The sequence below is a fragment of the Sinocyclocheilus grahami genome, unplaced genomic scaffold (assembly GCF_001515645.1).
Source record: "Sinocyclocheilus grahami isolate Dianchi unplaced genomic scaffold, SAMN03320097.WGS_v1.1 scaffold433.1, whole genome shotgun sequence".
Taxonomy (NCBI): Eukaryota; Metazoa; Chordata; class Actinopteri; order Cypriniformes; family Cyprinidae; genus Sinocyclocheilus; species Sinocyclocheilus grahami.
This window is the reverse complement of record NW_015505612.1, coordinates 267,448-290,520: the sequence shown is the minus strand read 5'-3', so window position 1 is coordinate 290,520 and position 23,073 is coordinate 267,448. Positions and strand designations below refer to the sequence as shown.

Genomic DNA, 23,073 nt, shown 5'->3' with positions numbered 1-23,073 from the left:
TCTCCAAACTGAACTGACCATGCATTGGGACATGATGGTTTATCTATTCTTCTAACTATGGATAACTAACCTGCCTTTACATCCAGACTGCTAAACATGAAACATCTCAGGAGTCCTCAGTTTGTGATGGTGATACTGAAGTGCGCAGTGATCTTATTTCCTGGATTCCTGCAGGGTTTCACAGGCAAGTCTGTCTGCCTATCTATCTGTCTATCTGTCTGTCTGTCTCTCTATCCATCCATAAACTTTTATTCATTTTCACTCATGTATACACAAACTACATATGTTTTAAGTTTTATATAATGCATTATATAATGATTTGTAAAATAATTTAATTACATTTTATATCATTTTTAACAGATGTCTAAAGAATATTATGATAAACTGTTACCAAATAACGTCTTTGCCCTTTGTGGGAAGATTAAGTCATTAAAATAGCCAGACGTCTCCTTGTAATAATAATCAAATTATCAGATGCATAAACTTAGTGTGAGATCTGGTGTTCATTTTTCATGGATTTATATTTTGTTTCATGTTTATTGAAAATGTAGGCTGCATAATTCATTTCATATTTGGATAACAAGTTAGTGCACAATTGATGCACATATATGTATATATTTCATATTGAACAATTTTAAGTATTCTTATTTACTCATTTTTATCATTCTTACATGATATTAAACTTCACTTTTCTGCAACATTTGGAGAAACTGCAAACCGTTTTTGGTTCTGTGAAAGCCCTTCTGTGAGCTACATTAAAGGCTCAGGTTGTCAAACATTGTGCTGTGACATGCCAGAACCTGACTTGTAGTGTTTAGAGAAGTTCAGTGTTCAAAAATGGTGCATTTCAAATCATCAGCATGAAAGTTCATCTGGATTTGTTTGTGAATGTGTGTGCATGTTTCCTCATTTACATAGAGTCCAGATGTGTTGGCCGTGCTTGCAGTCCTCCTATGGGTAACTTGGCCAGTGGCAGGACCCTTTTCACGCTGACTAGCTGCTGCACTAATAGCTCTTCCTGCCTGCCAACCCAGCCACGCTGTCTAGCAGAGCTCCATCCTCCTGCCCTCATGGCCGATGACCCGTTTATTCATCCAGATACCTGGTGGGGCTCAGCGGCGGCCACTGGAGAACAGGAAGAAATCCGTCTCGACTTGGAGACACGGTTCTGCATGAGTCACGTTGTGATGTTGTTCCGTTCCCCACGTCCTGCTGCTATGAGGTTGGAACGCTCGCAGGACTTTGGTCAGACCTGGGAGACTCTAAAGCTGTTTGCCAGGAACTGCACTGAGATGTTCGGGCTTCCAGGTGATGTAAGTCAACCAGGATCTCTCTGCACTTCCAGATATTCCAATGCGGTCCCATGCAGCCGAGGAGAGGTAAGGAAGGAAATAAGGTCTCTAAAGCACCACAAAACATCTTTCTTTTTGGTAAATTGCAATTTTGCAGTAAGTTTAAATGTGAAGCATGTAAGCACGATCAACATACAAATGGCTTAAAATGATCCATTTTAAACAATGTTTCAACCAAATATATTCCCTCATTTGAGTACAAATATTTAAATCTAAGATCTTTAAATCGAATGCTTTTTAAAGGGACAGTTCACCCAAAAATGAAAATTCTGTCATCATTTAGTTCATTGTCATCATTGACAGTTTCATCAGGATCCCATTGACTTCCGTAGTATGTTTTCTCCATATTATGGAAGTCAGTGGGACTGTTTGGTTACCAACATTGTTCAAAATATCTTGTTTTGTGTTCCATGGAAGAAAGAAAGTCACGAGGGGAGTAAATGATAACAGAATTTAAATTTTTCTGTGGGTTATCACAATTATTGTGATAATTCACAATGATTTGTTTTTAATTGTTTTCTAGATCATTTTCCGCTCCATAGGATTGCGAAGTGGGATTGTTGATCCCTACAGTCCTGAGGCGTTGGCCCGACTGACAGTGACTAACCTACGAATACAGCTATTAAAATCTCAACAGTGTCCCATCTTGAAAGGAAAGTGGAGTGTCCCGGATCAGTCAAACCTGCCATTTTTACCCACAATTCACAGCAGGTCACTGACTGCTCCGACGCCAAGTTCTGATCCTCTGGATTCAACCCCATTTGCTGTGTACTCTCTTCTGGCTAAAGGGACGTGTTTGTGTCATGGCCATGCTGAACATTGCCTTCCTGAAAATGAAGGACAAGACAGCCTGCAACCCAGTAATGTGGTAAGTTTGTCCATTTTATAAGTGATTTTTGGGACGAACAGCATTGTTTGTTCTTCTGCATACTTGAGGGTGTATGTGAACTCACCCAGCAAGCACCAAGTGGGCTGTTATATGCAGGGCTTGAATGGGCAGCAAATTGAAAGTGAATCATTCCTCTGGAGCGCAGGTGTCTGGCAAGTGTGTGTGTACCCACCACACAGCTGGCGAGCACTGCGAGAGGTGTGCCCCACTCTACAACGACCAGCCCTGGAGAGCGGCCAACGGAAGCAGCGGGGAGAGCAACCCATGCCAGAGTGAGTGCATTTACTGTTGATTCAGCCTTAAATTCCTTTAATCCTTGAAAATGGAAATTGCGCTATGATAGGCATTTCTATCTTTTTATCATGTCATAATTAGTGGTGCTTTCTAATGCAGGAGGGATTCCAGGCATATCCACAAAAATGAATTCTTTCATCATTTACTCACACTCAAGTTGTTCCAAAATGAGTTTCTTTCTTCTGTTGAACATAAGATATTTTGAAGAAAGTGGCTAGCCAAACAGTTGCTGGTCCCATAGTCAGTTGCTGGACTTCCATAGTATGGAAAAAAAAACAGAAACCGTTTGTAATGGAAAAGATAGATAGATTAGTTCTTAGGATGATTCTTTGATCCATACTGTCTTTCTCTCTGTAACTTTTCCTCTGTGTTCTCTTTTTGTTGCTGAAGAGTGTGAATGTCACGGCCACGCAGAGAGCTGCCACTTCTCCCAGCGAATGTGGCTGTCCACAGGGGGCAATAGCGGGGGCGTCTGCGACAACTGCCAGCATAACACTGTGGGCCGCTGGTGCCAGCGCTGTCACACCGGATACCACCGTCACCCTGCCAGACCCCTCAACTCCCCGCATGCTTGCATACGTAAGACAGTTAGAAAGAAAGGAAGAAACAAAGAGAAAAGGACAACGAGATCTTAAAGGGTTCTGCCCTCAAATTATTCCTAACTGAACCCAAAATTGACTTTACTTCATTACAGCATATTCTTGGTCTTATTGTGAATTGGTGCATTATTATTATAATTATTATTATTTATTTATTTATTTATATAGATACATTTGTAATCTTTAATCAAAATATAACTTGTTGTTTTTCTAAAATGACTTTTGAGTCACAGTTTTCACCGGGTGGAAAATACAATATCAAAAATAGGAAAAATATATTTTAAGAAGATAAAAATTTGAGGGGAAAAAAATAGGAAACACTATTAAGAATCATGGAAATTATGAAAATAGTTGTAGGGCTGGATGGATATCTAATTTTAAGAGTGGAGCTGCAACTGGACCGTTACTGTAACGCTTAAATAAGGATTTATACGAATTTAAAAGGTAGTTAAAAAGACTTTTACCCGGTGGACAATACAATATAAAAAAAGAGAAAATAGGAAAAATATCTTTTAAAATATAAACATTTGAGACAAAATAAGAAAAATATCATTTAGAATAAAATAAGCCACCCCGCTTATCCTTAACAATATCCTAGCAACCACTTAGAACTGCATTCTTAAGCACTCCTTATTTTCTTAAAAAAATGTAAAAATCACTTTTTGTTTCAAAATGGTTTACTTTGCAATCATTTACAGTCTTTTATTGCCTCCTAGTGGTGGCAGTGTGGCACAATCCACTAAAGTGATTTAAAAGCAGTGGGAAGAGCTGATGAACCAATGATCAAAGATCTTTTCTATGGCAGGATGCTGGTGTGACCCAGTTGGTTCGGTGCTAGTCCTTTCCGGTGACGGGACACCATGGTGCCATCCGAGAAGTGGACAGTGCCACTGTAAACTTGGTGTGGGCGGCACCACCTGCAGCCACTGTCTAGCAGGGTACTGGGGTTTTGGAGAGGAGGGCTGCAAATCTTGTGTGTGCTCTTTGACCTGTGATCCCATCACAGGTCATTGCCGAGACAGGTCAGACTAAATTTTCAATTCTTTCTAAATTTACCATTTGTGATTTGAAACTAAAACACTGAGCATTGATCATTTTAACTCCAAATGTCTGGTTTTAATGACTTAAGTTGATTGTGATACCTGTTGGAGATTTTGAAATACCATTGATTTTTGTTGTCGTATCATTTTTCTTTAACAGCAAAGGTAGTGTCAAGCTTTACAATGTACCAATCGGTGGGAAAATTCCTGAACTGTCCCACTTTAAACCTCAAGAGGACGAGAGGGCATGGCCTAAAGAACTGGCCATCTCTGCGCTGTACTATACAGGTGAGCTGACTACAGTAACGAAACATTCCACACTAACAGCGGCTATTTTGAAACTGCAGCAGGAAATTGGACTTTAGGACGTGGCTTTTTATGTGGTTCCTTCAAATGTAAAAATACATATGTGATATTTTTTATATATTGTTAACATCAAACAAACAATATAATTCTTATTCTCAGTGATTAAAAAATTAAACGAAAAAAAATGTGAAAAGTGATTGCACAACCATCAATTAGGTGGTGATATGCAGTTGTGAGGGTAAGTTAACCTTGCTTTCTGGAATACACCCCAGGTCATCCCAAAATAAAAAAATATAAATACTTAAGGAAAATGAAGCCAATTTCAGGACCATTTTGCACCGTAACATTATTTTCATGACAATATTCTCTTTACAGTACTGTAAAAAAATGCAAAAATTTGTATATAATTAAACACTACCATTCAAAAGTTTGAGGTCGGTAGGATTTTTTTCATGTTTTTGAAGGTCTCTTATGCTTACCAAGGCTTTATTTATTTGATCAAGAATCGAGTAAACAGTAATATTGTGAAATATTATTGTGATTTTAAAGTAAATGTTTGCTGATTTTATATATTATAAAATGCCATTTATTCTTGCTCATGAAACATTGAAGACATTAAAATTCAGCTTTGAATAGGAAGTTCAAAAGAACAGCATTTATTAAAAAAAAAAAACCTTATACTTAAAACTTATGTAACATTATAAATGTCTTTGCTCTCACTTTTGATCGATTTAATGCATCCTTACTATCATTTTGCACCGTGACATTATTTTCATGACAATATTCTCTTTACAGTACTGTAAAAAAATGCAAAAATTTGTATATAATTAAACACTACCATTCAAAAGTTTGAGGTCGGTAGGATTTTTTTCATGTTTTTGAAGGTCTCTTATGCTTACCAAGGCTTTATTTATTTGATCAAGAATCGAGTAAACAGTAATATTGTGAAATATTATTGTGATTTTAAAGTAAATGTTCGCTGATTTTATATATTATAAAATGCCATTTATTCTTGCTCATGAAACATTGAAGACATTAAAATTCAGCTTTGAATAGGAAGTTCAAAAGAACAGCATTTATAAAAAAAAAAAAAAAAAACCTTATACTTAAAACTTATGTAACATTATAAATGTCTTTGCTCTCACTTTTGATCGATTTAATGCATCCTTACTAAGTAAAAGTATTCATTTCTTTTGAATAAACAATTAATATATATCATGGTAATATTTGTTGTTAAAATAAAAAGAAACATTGGGTTACAGTCATTGTTTTTATTGTAATAAAACATATCTTAGCTCAATCAAATGTTCACTCATTGCAGTAATAAAAATTTGGGGTAAAATGTAATCTTAATCCTAAAAATGCACTTCCTTTTATTTATTTTAATTATTACATAATTTCTATGACCAGGTTGTGTTTTTGTGAGATTAAATAAGTTAATATGTACAGAACCTTTGAAATGTTTCTTGTGAATTATTTACAGGGAAGTGCAGCTGTAAGGAAAAGAAGCTGAAAAGTGTGTCAGATCTTTGCAAGATAAAACAGGCATATGGTGAGGGTTTTGTTAGTGTCATTTCATGCTATGAATCAATTCTGTTGTCATTTGCTGTCTAAACATTTCAATCTTATGAGTTTGTGGCGTTCATAGTGATCAAAGCCAGTGTGCTGTCAGCTCATGATAAAGGCACACACGCAGTTGTCCTGGTGAAAGTAAGGAAGGTGTTTCGTTCGGGAAAACTGCCCCTCTCTCAGGGAACATACAGTCTCTACCCGCTCTCCTGGACTAGCCGTGGCTGCACCTGTCCCATTCTCAACCCAGGTACAGCATCCAACACCAATTTGGGTCACAGCTTTGATTCAGTAAAGTTTGCCATTAGTGACTGTTTTGTCTCCATATTTAGGTGGGAACTATCTACTAGCAGGTCCTGAAGATGTTGACGCAGGACGGCTACTGGTCACCATGCAGAGTCTAGTAGTCCTCTGGACCCCCATCCTGGGCTTTCAGGTCACAGAAGCACTGCATCAGGGCTGCCTATGAGCACGACTTTACCCAAATGTACAGTATCACAACACTGCCCAAACTTGAAAGCCCCAAGTCACTGGAAATGATGCCATTGTACCAAAGCAGGCAGCCGGATCCTAAAAGGACCATGACCACCGGATACAACGGGAATGGAATGTGTGTAGTTACCAGAAACAAGATTCATGAAGTAGTTGCATGGCAACGTGCACTGAATAGTCACTTAAAATAACTGTAATTGTCATATAGCACAACTTTGGTCATCTTGGTGGCTGTTGACGTGTGGACATGACACAACATGGATACGGCATTCATAAGACTGATCAAAACTGTTTCTGTACTCATTCCTAGATTATCGTCATCAAAAACTAGTTACTTGAAGATATGAATGGACAAATGATAAACACAAGCCAGTGAATCTAAAGGACCGCAGGACATTTTTGAGATTCATTCATACTTTTGTATTTTATTTGCCTTTTCTCTTACTATATTTCAGTCAAGTGTTTTTAAAAATGCATTTGAATGTCTCACAGTTGTAAAATGAAAAACAAAAGGTACAGACTGACTGATTCAAATTCTCCCAGTGCTTATGCATGATTTGGACTCATTATCATATATTTTATTAAAACGTTCTTTTCAGAAACACGTACATGACAGATGAAAAGATCATTAGGTTTCTTGTTCCATCAAAACAAGAAAAATCACATTAAGTCTTTGAATGACAAATCAAACTCAAAGTAATTCAGTGATAAACAGCTAGATTTGTAAATGCCATTGATAGAATATATATATATATAAATCAAGCCACATAAGCTTAAAAATATTTCAGTTACAAAAAGGATATGATATCAGCACAATTTAACACTGTTTAATGTTATCATGTGTTGAAAATGGATCTAGAAACAGCCCTCGATGTTAAGATACTTCAATTGAAAAAAAACCTACCAGTCTTTGGAACAAGAGATATTTGCATGTTCTTACTAAACAGAGGATCTGCTCATTTATAATGTGTTGTTTCACTATTATAATAGTTCCAACACCAACAAATTATGAATGTATCATCAGTTGACAGGTAAGGCTACTAGTTTACTCTCTCACACCCCCTAATGTTTGTAGCCTGGGGCTACAGAACATTTCTTCATTATAAAATTGTTGTCATGTTCTACAACAAAAAGAGCACATGAAATGTTTATGGAGTTGTTAGTGGAGTATCTCAAAACTGCTTAGCTGTGAAAGTACAATGCCAAATGGCCTTTGAACTGTTGTAGTACGCAAATCAAATAAGCTTAGCTTAGGTTGTGAGGGGGGAATAATAACCAAAAAATACAAAGCCTGACGTTTCAAATGATGAATGTTTCATAGGCCAAGTGCAAACTCGCCTGCCACACATACAGATCGTCAAAACTCATTTTTATAGGTCCCTCAAATGCATGTTAATGTCATTTGGATATTTGAAGTTTAAGGGCTTCCTGCATCTCTGTGCATCATGCAGTCAGGTGGAGAGCATCGATCGAGCGGTGTAGTAGTTAAGATATTATCTCTTCATACTCGAAAGTGGAGCAGTCTCTGCTGTGAGGTGCGGAGGGAATGAAGCTAGAATAATATTAGCTAGCTGCTGGGTTTTCTGTGGCTGCTGGTGTGGAATCAGGAGAGAATGTAGGGAGAGAGTCAGCAGAAGTGGATTCAGTGGGTGCATTATCTGCCCCGCCAGAGGGGGCGCTGTCGTTGTCATTTTCATTAGGGTAGAGCTCAGGGTATTTCTGCATACATTCCTGCATACTCCGGAAGTTTTCCACACAATTTGAACCCTTTACCTCCTCTTTGCTATAGTGGAAACAAGAAAAGGCGTCTTTGAACTGTTGTCCACAAGGGCCACTGGCCATACCGCCCAAACACGGGCAGTTCCAGTTTATATCACCATTAGGGAGAATAAGGCCTGTAGGATTAAAAGAAATGTGTAAAAATGAGTATCCTAGACACAAGATAAATCATATCAGATTAAAAACTTACCGGGATCCTCATACGGATCATTTGGATCATCTTCGATGAGCTCAGCATCACTGGGTGCTTCATGATCCTCCTTAGTGGCAAATATGATGCGATCTTTACCTAGTGAGAGACAAGAAGGAAGTTATACACAATGTTATCAAATAGTTTTAGGGGGGATCAAACAGTCAGCCACTGAAAAGCATATATTAACTGACCACTATACCAGTGTTACTATTGTGTAACGAATCAGCTCATGACAAGAAATAGCCTCACAAGCATACTAAAATAGTCTAAAAATATCAAAGACAAAATACACGATGACAATAATATACCCAATGACCTGAAGGATATGTGTGTTCATTCAAAGAAAGGTTTTCCTATGAATTAACTAGTAGAAAAGTCCATTTCTGCTCTGCCTCTCCTATGGGGACAAAGAGTGGGTTATCCTACTCATATTCCTGGGGGGGTCATAAAACCAGTGATATCATGATGAGTTGTCATGGTGACCAAGGGGGGATGGTGTTCAGCAGAAATCCTGGCATCCAGTTTATTGAGTGAGGGGACTGTGACGATTTGTTAATCTAATGAATAATTGATTTGTTAAATCAAATAAAAATGAGTGTGTCAGATTGGTATAGACGCTACAATTGTTAAAAAAGAAAAATATTAAAAAACATTTATGGTAACTGAATTAAAGCTGAAAATAAATAAATTACATATTAGTTGAAAAAAAAAACATTTTAAAAATGCTGCCTGATAATAATAATATAACAATAAAATGAAATATATATTTTTAAATGAATAGAAATTGCAAATCACAAAATTATTACAAATATCAGAATTATTAGAAAGTCTTAAATAATGATTAAATTGTTAAACAAACAAAAAAAGACAGAAATTACATAAATTTAAATATATATTTATTCATAAATACTATACTAGTAAACAAATAATACTAAAATAATAACACGGTATTATACTAACAACCCCTTCAATGTTTTACAGACCTGAACTTGCTGAAATTTTACAGACACTGGACTGCAATTTCGGAGTAATCAAAAACTTTTACACTTTATAAAACTATCCACAAACAGTTAAAGGTTAAATAACACTTTGGTCTGTACACAAGAAGTTCTGTGTCATTAGTTCTTGAAAATTGTACTTTTTTGTTGGATTTAAATAAATCTAACATTCTAACAATTGCAGTTTTGTGTGTTTAGGTTTATATTACATTATAATATTTCTAGAACTCATAATGAATAAATTAAGCATCTGGTGGACTGAGGTTATGAACTCCCCAGGTTATGACCTTGTAGGCACCTGCTACATGAAGGGTGACAACATATAGCTGTGATTACTGAATGACTGCATCAAAATAAATCAGATATACACTTGAAATGCATGTTTTATTGAGCGCTTGCCGACTCTGGTTAACTCGAATTTCCATCTGTAATGTAATTCCACCAATAATTCATCAACATCACTACACACAAACAATATAAGATAATATAACACAAAACACTTGACCACATCTGAAAAGATTATTTGCAGCTCAAGATAAATATTGATATTACCAAGCATGGCTGGTGAGAGTGACTTTAAGGGCACGAGCACTAGCTACACCGCTAAACGACAGTGACAGATGGCTATAAAATGGGTTTAAACGATCCGATTTAGTTCAGCCATACCTTCCTGCTTGCAGTACGACATGTCTGCTAACAGATCCGTCTGATCGCCGTTTATCCGATCAATGAATCTCAAACACCGGCACAATGATCAATTCACACGCCTGTTACATCAACCCAAGCATGGAAGCAGCTACGGCAACCACGTGACGCCACAGCCGGATTGTATCAAAATAAAAGTCACCATTACATTTCAAAATAAAGGTAAAGGAACGAACGCTTCCTTTGACCGAACAAGTGATTTAAGTTCGCTACTTTTCAAATGTACACATTCAAATTTATACGTACAGATTATATTGTTTTATCCTTTTCAAGACCCAGACTTAAGCCTTAAACTGTGAAAATGCATCTAAAACTAATTAATTCATTTCCGAACAAGTGATTTAAGTTCGCTACTTTTCAAATGTACACATTCCAATTTATACGTACGGATTATATTGTTTTATCCTTTTCAAGACCCAGACTTAAGCCTTAAACTGTGAAAATGCATCTAAAACTAATTAATTCATTTAAAAAAAAACGTATGATAATCCAAGCAAAGAGGCAAGTAAACACAAACTGCCATTGTTTACATTATGACATTTATTTATATACATTTTTCAAAAATTACGACTGTGTTGTGGTATCTTCACCACAATCAATATGTTTTTCCCCTATAAAGTTTGGGTAAGTGTTTGTACACCAAGGGACTGCATTGAAGAGCATGCCTGAGAGACACATGATGAACGAAAAAGACAAAAGAAAAATCATTTGAATTTGAATATCACTATTTTTTTACATTTTATTTTCAGTCAAGGTCTATTTGTTAAAATAGGGAAATGTTGTGACATTGTGTGCATTTAGGATAAATACACTGCTAGCTATGACATTGGCCTTAGCAAGACAAAGGTGTATATGCAATTTTTTATTTTATTATTTATTATTAAAAAATGACCCTCTAACACTAGCATCCTCTATTCTTTTGACTTGTTTTATTTATTTATTTTTAAAAACCTCTAACACTAGCGTTCCCTATTCTATCTAGGCTACTTATGTATTTGTTACAATAATAATAATTTAAAAAAAAAAATTGCTACATGTACTGCGTTAGGCTAACCGAGACTTGTCACAGCACTTACATATTATTGTCCTTTTGTTGGTTTTGATTGCTTCTGTTGTCCTCATTTGTAAGTCGCTTTGGATAAAAGTGTCTGCTAAATAACTAACTGTAAATGTAATTCTTCTAAAACAGGCTTGTGTATCGGCTGCCCAGTCTCTTCTTTATTACTTTGGAAATCTCAGTCTCTGGAGACTGAACAGTTGCAGCGGTTTTACTGTCATGCCCTCAGACTTCACTGACAGCTTGTCAGAAAACGGCTTGCTGGTGGCTCTGTTTAACTAATTATCCGAGGCAGCTGAGGTGAACTAGCCCTGTGCTTTTCTTGTCCTCATTTGTAAGTCGCTTTGGATAAAAGTGTCTGCTAAATGACTAACTGTAAATGTAATTCTTCTAAAACAGGCTTGTGTATCGGCTGCCCAGTCTCTTCTTTATTACTTTGGAAATCTCAGTCTCTGGAGACTGAACAGTTGCAGCTGTTTTACTGTCATGCCCTCAGACTTCACTGACAGCTTGTCAGAAAACGGCTTGCTGGTGGCTCTGTTTAACTAATTATCCGAGGCAGCTGAGGTGAACTAGCCCTGTGCTTTTTACCCACACACCTCATTATAGAAGACAGATCCTGAGGAACACAAACAGGACCTAAAACTTTTATTGGTATGTGATACGTTGGGTTGTTGTGAGGTTTTATACTTGATAGTTTTTAATGGAAAAAGTTTACTGGGGTTTGATATTGTATTACTGATTCTTAACTGTTAAAAAAATGGTGTAGAAACAGTTTTCACTTAGAACTTGCTATTATAGTTCACAAAAAATGCAATAAATTGGCAAGTAACCAATTACAACTTCGAAAAATCTTTTGTATAATGTAGTTTTTTACATGGTATTTCGGTATTAATTTACCACTAGGTGGCAGTATCTGTTGTTTATCACTGCTTAGCAGCTTAATGACAGTGATTCTTAAGTGGTAGTAGAGAAACGTCTGCTTTCTGTGGTTAATGTTGCTAAAATATAAAATTAATTTGAAAAAAAGGGAGATATTTTCCATCCACTTCATACACCTCTCCTGCTTCTACATCTTGTTTGTTGTTTCCTTTGGCTGGACACCGATTTAGACAGATTTGTGAACAATATTTGAGAGAAATAGGCCTTTTGTGTACATAGAAAAAGTCTTAGATCTTTGAGTTCAGCTCATGAAAAATGGGGGCAAAAACAAAAGTGGTTTTAAAACTAAATGAATGTAAAGAATGACTTTTTGTTTCCAAAAAATATTGTTTTCAACATTGATAATGATAAGAAATGTGTGTATATATACAGTGGGTACGGAAAGTATTCAGACCCCCTTACATTTTTCACTCTTTGTTATATTGCAGCCATTTGCTAAAATCATTTAAGTTAATTTTTTCCCTCATTAATGTACACACAGCACCCCATATTGACAGAAAAACACAGAATTGTTGACATTTTTGCAGATTTATTTGAGGAAAAAAAATTAACTTAAATGATTTAACAAATGGCTGCAATATAACAAAGAGTGAAAAATTTAAGGGGGTCTGAATACTTTCCGTACCCATTGTGTATATATATATATGTATATATATATAATCTGTTATGAAAAAGAGCTACATAAAATTTCTTCAGAACACCTAATTTTGTGTTACATGTAAAATAAAATCGTGTGGCTATGGCTTTGGAACTACATCAGAACTATTTCTTTAAAACGTTTTTCCTGAGCCTGTGTGGTCGGTTTAGCTGTAATTGGAAACTGTCTGGTCTGGTAAAGGCGCTTTAGGATATGATGAATATGAGAGATAATTATAGTGTTCTAATGCTAGAAATCCCTTGCTTTCATTTACAAAACAGCTCTACTGTGTGTGTAAAATAAATAGGGCATTCTTGAATTTATTGAAGCTGTGTAGGCGGTCTGTTACTTCCTTGGAGTGGTCTTGCTCTTTGACTGACTATCAGAATGCTTATGTAATTGCTTCTGTCTGTGTTGTGTTTGCTCATGTTTGGAATCGCTGGTCAAACTGTCTTTTTGTTATTTGCTACATGTGGGTGCAGACTGTATACTGCTGTATAGATATTAATTCTTAAAAACCCTTTAAGATAATGTAAAATTAAATTCAGTCTAAAGCAAGCAGTTAAAACAAAGGCAGATTTTCACAGATTGGTGGATGGCTGCCTTGCAATCTCACACTTTGCCTTCCTTCATACAGCTTCATAGAGTCCCCATGCGTTGCCTCATGCACGCTCTATTCCATTCTTCATGATCTGTCCACTGTGTTTGTCATCCAACCAGTGCAAGCCAGGCCATTGTGGATGGACAATTGTTTTTGTCACAAGAGAAAAAAAATCCCTATTGCGTTTGCACTGAGAAATACCATACATGTTGAATGGATGCTATGTTGTTTTGGAGAAATGCATTGAAATTCACCACACTCTTAAAAATAAAGGTTCTTTTTTTTTTTTTTTTACAGCGAAGCCATAGAATAGAACCCACTTTGGTTCCTCAAATCTTCGAGTGTACTTCAATATTTCAATACTTTAACATAGTAAATAACCAAGTCTGAAATTGAGGTTGGTTTCTGTGTGACCTTTATTTTTATTCTCTTGCCCAATGAACTTTTACAGCAGTTATGAATATAATTATGAGGTCTCCTTTTCCTCAACCTTTACAAGAAAAATAAAATTGCTTGGGTCTTGTCGTCAGATTAGTCTGGGCTCAGAAGTGTATTAATTTTCTTCACCTTTTTTCCATTTAACCCTACCCAGCTCTCCATATTCTCAATATAGTTTCAGTAGTGGCACTTTTATGCTTAGGGGCTGTTGAGGAATGTATTAAAAACGAACCTGAAACAAATAACCTGAATCAGTGCTCCCCATGACTTGTATTTAATTCTCCCTCATCTTGAAGCAGCATGGGGTCAAGCTAATATTTTATAGATTATAGTAAGTGCCTGTGGCGTTCCATGTTCTTTTCTTCAGTATGCACCAATAGTCTGAATGTCTGAAAAAGAGAATGTCTTGTATATTCATAAAAGCAGAACATAATGCTGTGAAAAATCCAAAAGATATCCAGGTGGCCGACATACGATACTAGTAGAGACCTCAAGCCATATCCAGAGTTATTGATTGTGGTTTTGTGGCTTTACAGCAGCTGTCTGTTCTCAGTGTATTTATGATGAATATTAAAACATTTCTCCACAACTGTCTGTCTGAGAATAAAATGTGATAATAGTCAATAAAGCGCTTTTAAGCTGTACTTTTGACATGATAAATGCAAGAACACATTGTTTTTTGACATTTTTTCCATACAGTTTATTCTGTCACATATCTATTATCTAATCCAGTGGTTCTTACTTCCAGTCCTTGCGTACCACCGCTCTGCACATTTTGTATGTATCTCTTATCACTTCAATTCAAACGTTTGTTCTATTCGACCGTAAGTGCCCTGCGAAGTGGAGATTACGGGAGATTCCGCCATGATTCCATTTTGAAGGGAGCGTACATGTTCCATTCAAAGGGCATTAAAGTGTGTGAGATGTGAATTTAAATTGTATTTATTTATGGAAGTATATTATTTCTCACTTCTCAAGTAAGTTTCGTCTGTGTGTGAAGACGCTGCAGGCCGTGGCATAGCGCAAATCCGTGAATGAATGTTCGTTCCAAAGTGAAGTAACTTCAAGGGATTTCCCGTGCTCAGGGAATAGGGAGAAAAGAACACCGTGTAGAGACAATGTCAATCGGAATGCAGTTCATGCATTCTTCTAATGAGCTGGTGATTAGAATCAGGTGTGTCATTTAAGAGAGACATGCAAAATATGCAGAGTGGTGGTACGCGAGGACTGGAATTGAGAACCACTGATCTAATCCATTGAGGCCTCTTTCCATGCTGAAGTGTCATCATTTTCTCTGTGCTAAAACTGCATTGGGCAGCTGATGACATCTTTGACTTAACAGGAAGACGTGTCTGTCATAACGCATTAAATCATTCACATCCTCCTCACAGCTGCATGAGCTTTGATGAAATCAGCAACAGTGCAACTTCAGATAACCTCTTTTTGCTTGGTCCTGCTTTTGCTCTCTTATTGCCAACGATTGTGGGTTTTGGTCCTATTTATCCCCCTTTTTTTTTTCTTTTTTTTTTATGTGCCATACATTAAGGCCAAGCTGGTTCATAATTCATGTTTTGGGGTTCAAATCTGTGTGCTGCCTGAATTTTCAGGGAGAGGAAAAGGATAACATGCAGTCCAGCAATAAATAAAACAGGTGGTGGAAAATGGGTCAGACAAGGCTTTTACTAACTTATCAAACAATAAATCAGTATGTGCTGTTGCTAAAGTGTTCTGAGTGGTTGTTAGGGTGTTTCTATGTGGTTACATTAATGTTTTGGGTGGTAACTATGGTGTTTTTTTCTGGTAGATAGGGAGTTTCTATAGTGATTTCATTGCTTTGCTGTGTGGCTGAGATTGTGGTTCCAGGACTTTGCTAATGTCTGTGGTTGCTAGGGTGTTCTGGTTGGTTGCTAACTTGGTAGGGTGTTGCTATGGGGTTGCTATGGTATTCTGGGTGGTTACTAGTATAGTTCAAGGGCTTTGCTATGTGGTTGCTATAGTTGTCTAAGGTGTTGCTATGGTGTCCTGGGTGGTTGCTAGGGTGTATCTACGTAGCTGCTATTGTAGTTCTAGGATTTGGTTATGTGATTTTTATTGTGGTTCCAGCATTATGCTAAGTGGTTGCTATGGTGTTCTGGATGGTTGCTAACTTGCTATAGTGTTGTTATGTGGTTGCTGTGGTGTTCTGGGTGGTTGCTAGGCTGTTGCAATCATAGGTTGCAGGGCTTTGATATGTGTTTTCTGTTGTGGTTCCAGGGCTTTGCTAATTTATGTGGTTGGTGTTCTAGGTGGTTGCTAGGGTCGGGTGTTGCTGTGTGGTTGCTAGGGTGTTATGTTGTTCTGATCACTTAGAAAACAAATAACACATCTCTTTTCAACAAAGCAGAATTTTCGAGTTAACATTTATATCTGTCATGCAAGAAACTTGAAAAACGGCTCCAATGAAGTTTGAAGAACACTGTTAACATTGAGTTTCCTTGTTAATGACATAGAAGAATGAGCTCAATTCTGAGTTTTGTTTCCCACTTACAATTCAGATAGCCATCTATCTAATGCTGCGTTCAAGTCCTCCTGGGACGTTCGTACTTGCGAGTTGACAAGTCGTAATTACGACGTCAGGTGCGTTCAAGTCAGTTTAGTCGGCACAAGATGGCGGTGTACCTTCTTTTAATAAATTACAAGAAAATACAATAGGGTCTGCATTTTTTTACTTGGATTTCAGCTGCGTAACATGAACATGACCAATTTAAGTTTATAGGACAACTAAACTATCAATTTAAACAAACATTTACCGTCAACTACAGACGTTGCATCCATCGATTCCGCCATGTTTCTCATTGACACGCCCCCACTCCGAACCTCTGGGCTTAAAGAAAAGTTCGAGTTTCCCACTCGTAATAACGACTTTGTGGTGGAGTTCACGTGCGTTCAACTCGTAAATACGATCTATCCGACATGACTTGAACGCACCATCAGACAAAGAGGAACGCTGAGCCCATCAGTCTTTGTGTTAGTGCTGTTCTCTGCTAATCTGAGCCCCATCTGATTTGTTCTCATAGAATGGAAAGGTTAAGGTCTTTTTAAGGACAACAGTTCTCAAATGAATGTATGCCAGTGTCCCTGAGAGGCCACCGAATCCCTTGAGGAAGTGGGACACTGTTGTGAAACATAGATAGTCACATGAGGGCATTTGATCCTCGCCGCTTCCAAAGAGATTGATTTACCAGAAACAATCATTAGTTACTATGGGTTGCAAGCAGAGACTCTGCTATTGGACACGTGTTTCTCTTTCAAGATCCCTGAATAGTTGACAACAGATGAAAGGAGCATCACATTAGCTTATAGATGTAATGACATCACTTGTTTCTAGAGTGTTGCCAGAGCATTTCTTTGCAGTTGCTAAGGCGTTCTGAGTGGTTGTTAGTGTTGCTATGTGCAGTGCTGGGTAGATTACTTACTGTAGTCCATTGCTGATTCCAAATTACATGACAAAAATTGTAGATAGTAACATAATCCATTACATTACATATTTAATCAGACTACTTTTTGATTACTTTTAGATTACTTTTGACCTAACTCATTTATCACATTGATTTAAATTAGATAATCTTGTATCATTTTGATATAAAAATACAAAGAGAAGGAACATATATTCCATTTGTTGTTGCTAACAATATGATGTGCTTTAAAAGTTGGCTTCCCAAACTGGGGTTCATGAAGGAACTACAGGGTAAATATTATAATATTTACAAAAAATTTTGTAAATCCAGTGGTCAAATGCTGTGTGGCCCCTCAATTTTCTGTGCAATTATAGCCACCTGACTGGTAACTCTATTGTGTGAATAATATGTAATCAATGAAAGTACTGTATAGTCTTTATACAAGTGTTTTAAAAATGTAATGTAATCTAATTACAAGTACTTAATTTTTGGAATCTGATTATGTAATCCAGGTTACATGTAATCAAGTTACTACACAGCACTGGCTAGGTGTTTTGGGTGGTTACTAGGATGGTGCTATCATGGTTCCAGGGCTTTGCTATGTGATTACTATAATGTTCAGTGTGGTTGCTAAGGTGTTGCTATGTGATTGCTATCATAGTTCCTTCCGAGGCTTTGCTGTGTGTTTGCTATTCTAAATGAATCTAAATAGATTTTTGTGGCTTTTAGTTCTTGTCTGTTAGTTTTGAATCTACTGACCAATAATAAAAAAAAGGACTAGCACTTTGATATGTTCCACCCTAATTTCCTGTTTCAGTATGCCAAGCGCCTTTAACACTCTCACTTGTACCTTTGACTGTGGCCCCTCAATTTTCTGTGCAATTATAGCCACCTGACTGGTAACTCTATTGTGTGAATAATATGTAATCAATGAAAGTACTGTATAGTCTTTATACAAGTGTTTTAAAAATGTAATGTAATCTAATTACAAGTACTTAATTTTTGGAATCTGATTATGTAATCCAGGTTACATGTAATCAAGTTACTAAACAGCACTGGCTAGGTGTTTTGGGTGGTTACTAGGATGGTGCTATCATGGTTCCAGGGCTTTGCTATGTGATTACTATAATGTTCTGTGTGGTTGCTAAGGTGTTGCTATGTGATTGCTATCATAGTTCCTTCCGAGGCTTTGCTGTGTGTTTGCTATTCTAAATGAATCTAAATAGATTTTTGTGGCTTTTAGTTCTTGTCTGTTAATTTTGAATCTACTGACCAATAATAAAAAAAAGGACTAGCACTTTGATATGTTCCACCCTAATTTCCTGTTTCAGTATGCCAAGCGCCTTTAACACTCTCACTTGTACCTTTGACCTAATTGAACTTGGACTGGTTTAATTTATTGTGCAAGACAAATCTAGACACATTACACAGGCATAATTCCTCACATCCCTTCCCCGCTGACCCTTTGGAACAGTCTGTCCTCGGGTGGCTCTGTTCTGTAGCTTTAGTGATCTGGCTTCAGTTCAGTGGGAACTTGAAGAGGCTTTGGGTTTCTCAGTGGAGGGTGTTGAGCACCCTGAAGTCACTGTCATTTTTCCTTGTCTGTGATTATGTTATGACCCAGGAAAGAAGTGTTTTGTGCGTCAGCATTAAACATTGAATAGGATACAAGTATACACATAAAAATTTTTATTATAGACCTCATCCCACCAGTGGTTTGAAATAGGGTGTTTTGAGTAATAACAGGGTCTTGTTACAGGGTCTCCTGATGTCCACTTACACTGATGATCAAGGTTTTTATAGCAAACATATAAATACATACATTACAGTTCAAAAAGAAAATAGTCACTTATGCTCAGAAAGGCTGCATTCATTTGATAAAAATACAATAAAGCAGTAATACTGTGAAATATTATTACAATTTAAAATAACTGTTTTGTATTTTAATATATTTTCAAATGCAATTTATTCCTATATTTATTGCTAAATCTTCAGCAGCCTTTACTCCAGTCTTCAGTGTCACATGATTTTTCAGAAATCATTCTAATATAGTGATTTGCTGCTCAAGAAACTTTTCTTCTTATTATTATTAATGTTGAAAACAGTTGCACTGCTTAATATTTTTGTAGAAACCATGATGCATTTTTTCAAAATAAATATATAGTTCAGTCATGAAACTCTAGATGGTGCATTCTGACGGGGTGTTAACGTAACTGATGATATTCAGAGAGTTAAACGACTTGGCACAAGCTGATTGGTTCATGCTGCATATGCAGCCAATGAGCTTACTGCCTTGGATTTATATGGCTGGCTAGCATTCACTTGAGATTCCTGCAGCGCACTTTCAGAGTTCTCTGAATCCCTCCACCTTCCCCAGCTCCACCTGTATAGATCTGCTACGGGGTTCCGCAATTCAGCAGCAGCGTAGCAGATCTGTTCCGCCAAGACCAAATACATTAACATTGTCATATCCATCACCATGCTAAAATGTTCCGAGAGTTGTCATGATTGAAATGATTTATTTGAAATAGAAGTCTTTTGTAACATTAGAAATGTCTTTAGCGTCAGTTTTAATTAATGTGTTCTTGATTAATAAATAAAAAAACTTGTATACATTTTATATATAATCCCACAGGTCAAACACTCTCTCTCTCTGATCTGTAGGATTAAATGGGCAGTTTTTAATACTTTGCTTTGATGCTCCTATATAAATTCCATGGAGGTCAATAAAACAAGAAAGCTATCAGTTATCATTCCTGTTCTTCTCAATGGCAATAACTTAGCTGATGAAAATCTAAATTGAGCCCAAATCTCCTACAACGGTATGGAAACAGGGTGTTTCAACACCACATGAAGCACTTTTAGCCATTTTTTTGCTCAGTTTGACTGAAAGCAACAGTGTTTTTTTTTTGTGTAATGTGGGCTGTTATGTGTTAGTGTATTCATATGTTTGATATCAGTTAGTTGTAAAAGTAAAAGTGTTTTCATAGTGCATTAAGCTCTTTTATTTCCAAGGATCAATGAAAATGAGATTTTTCATTGTGTGATCCATTTCTGCATGTGTTTATTGGTGTTTGAGACATTTTGGCTTCCTTTGAATGTCCCCAATAACCCTAAAACAGATGAGACACAAAGAAAAAATGTAATACTGTATATAAAAAGCCATGTAGCAGTGATTCAAGCCGACAGTTCATCTCATATGGTTCCTGCAGCTGTCTAAATGGACAACATCTGAACCCAATAAACTCTATAAAGCGCAGACACAGACTTCATTTGTGGAAGATAACTTTTTTTTATTTATTTTTTAATCTGGTTTTACCTGTGAGACTCTGTGGGGTTGCATTTTATCCGCTCTAGCACTGTGAATTTACTTTTGCTTCAGATTGTCTCGCTAGACAGCCATGTTTTAGAGACTCGAAGCTCTTTGCCCTAAAACTACTTGACCTGATTTTTTTCTCAGTAACCAAATCCACTGGCTAAACTCCAGGCTTTGCATTCATTTTCTGTGTAAATTAAAACTTTTAATTTAAAATATATCAGATCAACATAACAGGATGTTACAATTGGAGTATCATAGTTCAGAGACCAATTGTTACCACCTGCATTTGTTGCTACAATCACAGTGTTTGAATTGAATTGAATTGAAAGGAAAATGAGTGTTTGTACATGAGCGCACAGGGTAATTACAAAGCTTTTATGTAACCTCTTATTTCAGAAATACTATTTTGGGTATAAAAACAAAATGTGCTTTGAGCTTTGGACAAACTGATGACACTGGCAATTTGTCATGCCAATACTTGTTTTCAAGACACCAAGGTTATTATTGCTCATGTTTCTCACAGTTTTACTACTGCAGATTCTTGTTTCTCCCACTAAATGTTCCCCTCATATGATGCTACAATGGATTTGGTTGGAAAAGACTCTTTTGTATAGCTTTCTCAGTGGGAGCAAGACTGGGTTTTGGTTGTCTTAAGTCTTTCTAAGAGGCAGTTTGTGTTTTTTGGCTCTCACATTCTTCTCGTGTGTGCGTGATGTTTTGGCTGGAATAGTCAATATATGGTATTTGGACAAATTAATTTCATTGCATTAGATTATAAAGTATCAAACCAAGTGGAACTAACGTCCAATTATTGTAATTATTTGTATTTATTTATTTTTTAAATGCGACGTTCAACATTTTTATTGGTGATTTTGATGTTTGGTTGGTATATCCACAATAGATATGATGGATTTGGCTTGTGTGAGGTGCACTGTTACTGATTTGAAGGCCTGAAACAGAATCAGTCACCTGACAGAATCAGACCTTGTGTTTTCTGCAGCATTTCCCTTTCATTTTAATACAGTAAAAACTTGTCACATAATGTTCCCTTTGCACAGTTCGGTTGTTATGCATCATGACCAAGGTCTCAATAATTTATAAATTCATAAATTAAGTTTATTGCTTTGAAAAATTTGTTCTAGGCATCCTTGAAAAGTCTTGTAAATTATTTCTGAATGGCTTTGAATAAATTGTACAGTGGGTAGGTGGTGGCGTAGATGAGGTCATATTTACCGTATGAACTGCATCACCTCACTGAACTGTGCTTCTATTTCCAGCAGAGTCAACATCAGCAGGTTCATCTATAGCTTTCCGTAAGTACCTTCACTTTTGTTGTTTTGTACATTTCCAACCGTCCCTGGTTTAAATTTAGTATGTTTTTATGTCTGTTTATATTTGTTGACTGTGCCATAATCTTTGAAATCTGGACTTGTTCAGGTTTTCATTTGTGCTTCACTTTCAATCGAATTCCATCTGCACTCTTGGGGCCCCTCGGGGCCTCCTCATCAAGTCTGAGCCCTAATGGAGGTGCACCTGGCCTGCTTGCGGAATTCCGCACACGGGGTGGAACAATGCTTAGCGGTTCTTTGTTCCCAGTGGAGCATCCGAGCACAGCGGCACGGGCCATGTGAAGACCTGAGGGGGGGAGCGAGGGGGTTTGAGTGGGTGGGTGGGGGGTTCTGCTCTCTGAACTTACTCTGTGAAAGTGATCTCTGACCTTTGATATCCAGAGAAGAACAACAAACATGACGTTTGTGGTATTACAGATGTCTAATGTTGATAAACCGTTCAAAGACTGATTGTGCTGCTGCTGTACACTGTATTATGCAATGTTCAGAGGTGCTGCACCTTCTTTTGTTCCATTTCTTAGCACTAGATCTGAGAGCTTTTTATAGTAACCTGAAATAACCTTCAAAGTGTTTGCTGCTAAAATTATTAATTACCTTTATCTTTATAAGTATATAGCTTTTATTTGTTTGCTTAAAATTATATATGTAGTTTTTATTATATTTTGTATTTTATTATTATTATTTTTTAATTATCATATTTTTGAGTCATGACCTAATGGTTAGAGAGTCTATCTTGTATCCCAAAAGTCGCGGGTTCGAGTCTCGCTACTGGCAGGGATTGTAATTAACATTAAATTGAATAACCCCCGTAAAGGGATAATTCACCCAGAAACAAAAAGGCTGTCATCATTTATTCACTCTCATGTTGTTCCTGATTTATTTCTTCTGTGAAGCACAAGATGGTATTTTGGGAAGAAATAAATAAATAAATAATAATTCAATGGGGTCCAATGTTGTTTCCGCAGAAGAAAATTGTGTCACAATTGTGTTCCACAGAAGAAAGTAAGTCATGCTGGTGTGAAACCATATGAGAGTGATTAAGTAAGTTTCAAGTTCAAGTTTCAAATTTATAATTAT

The 23,073-nt window shown here is 36.7% G+C and overlaps 2 protein-coding genes and 1 long non-coding RNA gene across 4 annotated transcripts; 2 read left to right on the top strand and 1 right to left on the bottom strand.

Moving 5' to 3' along the window:
- Window positions 1-40: 40 nt before the first annotated feature.
- LOC107551796 (netrin-4-like) lies at window positions 41-7,433 on the top strand. Of its 2 annotated transcripts, XM_016233523.1 has the most exons (10): window positions 41-184; window positions 919-1,379; window positions 1,876-2,220; window positions 2,387-2,513; window positions 2,926-3,114; window positions 3,940-4,156; window positions 4,335-4,462; window positions 5,964-6,032; window positions 6,129-6,299; window positions 6,382-7,433. In XM_016233523.1, the coding sequence occupies exons 1-10, from the start codon at window positions 97-99 to the stop codon at window positions 6,516-6,518; spliced, it is 1,932 nt and encodes a 643-aa protein (XP_016089009.1). In that variant the 5' UTR covers window positions 41-96; the 3' UTR covers window positions 6,519-7,433. The 2 variants fall into 2 exon arrangements, with proteins under 2 accessions (XP_016089009.1, XP_016089010.1); XM_016233524.1 differs by lacking the exon at window positions 6,382-7,433 and having other exon boundaries at window positions 6,113-6,220.
- LOC107551797 (mitochondrial intermembrane space import and assembly protein 40-like) lies at window positions 7,144-10,328 on the bottom strand. Its single transcript, XM_016233525.1, has 3 exons — window positions 10,178-10,328; window positions 8,511-8,609; window positions 7,144-8,436 (listed from the first exon to the last, which is right to left on the bottom strand). Exons 1-3 carry the CDS (start codon window positions 10,197-10,199, stop codon window positions 8,105-8,107), a joined length of 453 nt encoding a protein of 150 aa, XP_016089011.1. The 5' UTR covers window positions 10,200-10,328; the 3' UTR covers window positions 7,144-8,104.
- A 4,843-nt stretch (window positions 10,329-15,171) lies between these two features.
- On the top strand, window positions 15,172-22,259 carry LOC107551789 (uncharacterized). Its single transcript, XR_001604809.1, has 3 exons — window positions 15,172-15,373; window positions 21,925-21,960; window positions 22,085-22,259. It is a non-coding gene; the product is annotated as an uncharacterized lncRNA (long non-coding RNA).
- Window positions 22,260-23,073: the final 814 nt, after the last annotated feature.

What these genes read in the sequence shown, in the direction of transcription:
- LOC107551797 (XM_016233525.1), bottom strand. Translation starts at nt 10,199, where the DNA reads ATGTCGTACTGCAAGCAGGAAG. An exon ending in GTCGTACTGCAAGCAGGAAG is followed by an intron (nt 8,610 to 10,177) that starts GTATGGCTGAAC and finishes GTCTCTCACTAG; the next exon opens with GTAAAGATCGCATCATATTT. An exon ending in TGATCCGTATGAGGATCCCG is followed by an intron (nt 8,437 to 8,510) that starts GTAAGTTTTTAA and finishes TTAATCCTACAG; the next exon opens with GCCTTATTCTCCCTAATGGT.
- LOC107551796 (XM_016233523.1), top strand. Translation starts at nt 97, where the DNA reads ATGAAACATCTCAGGAGTCCTCAGTTTGTGATGGTGATACTGAAGTGC. An exon ending in TCCCATGCAGCCGAGGAGAG is followed by an intron (nt 1,380 to 1,875) that starts GTAAGGAAGGAA and finishes ATTGTTTTCTAG; the next exon opens with ATCATTTTCCGCTCCATAGG. An exon ending in ACAGGTCATTGCCGAGACAG is followed by an intron (nt 4,157 to 4,334) that starts GTCAGACTAAAT and finishes TTTCTTTAACAG; the next exon opens with CAAAGGTAGTGTCAAGCTTT.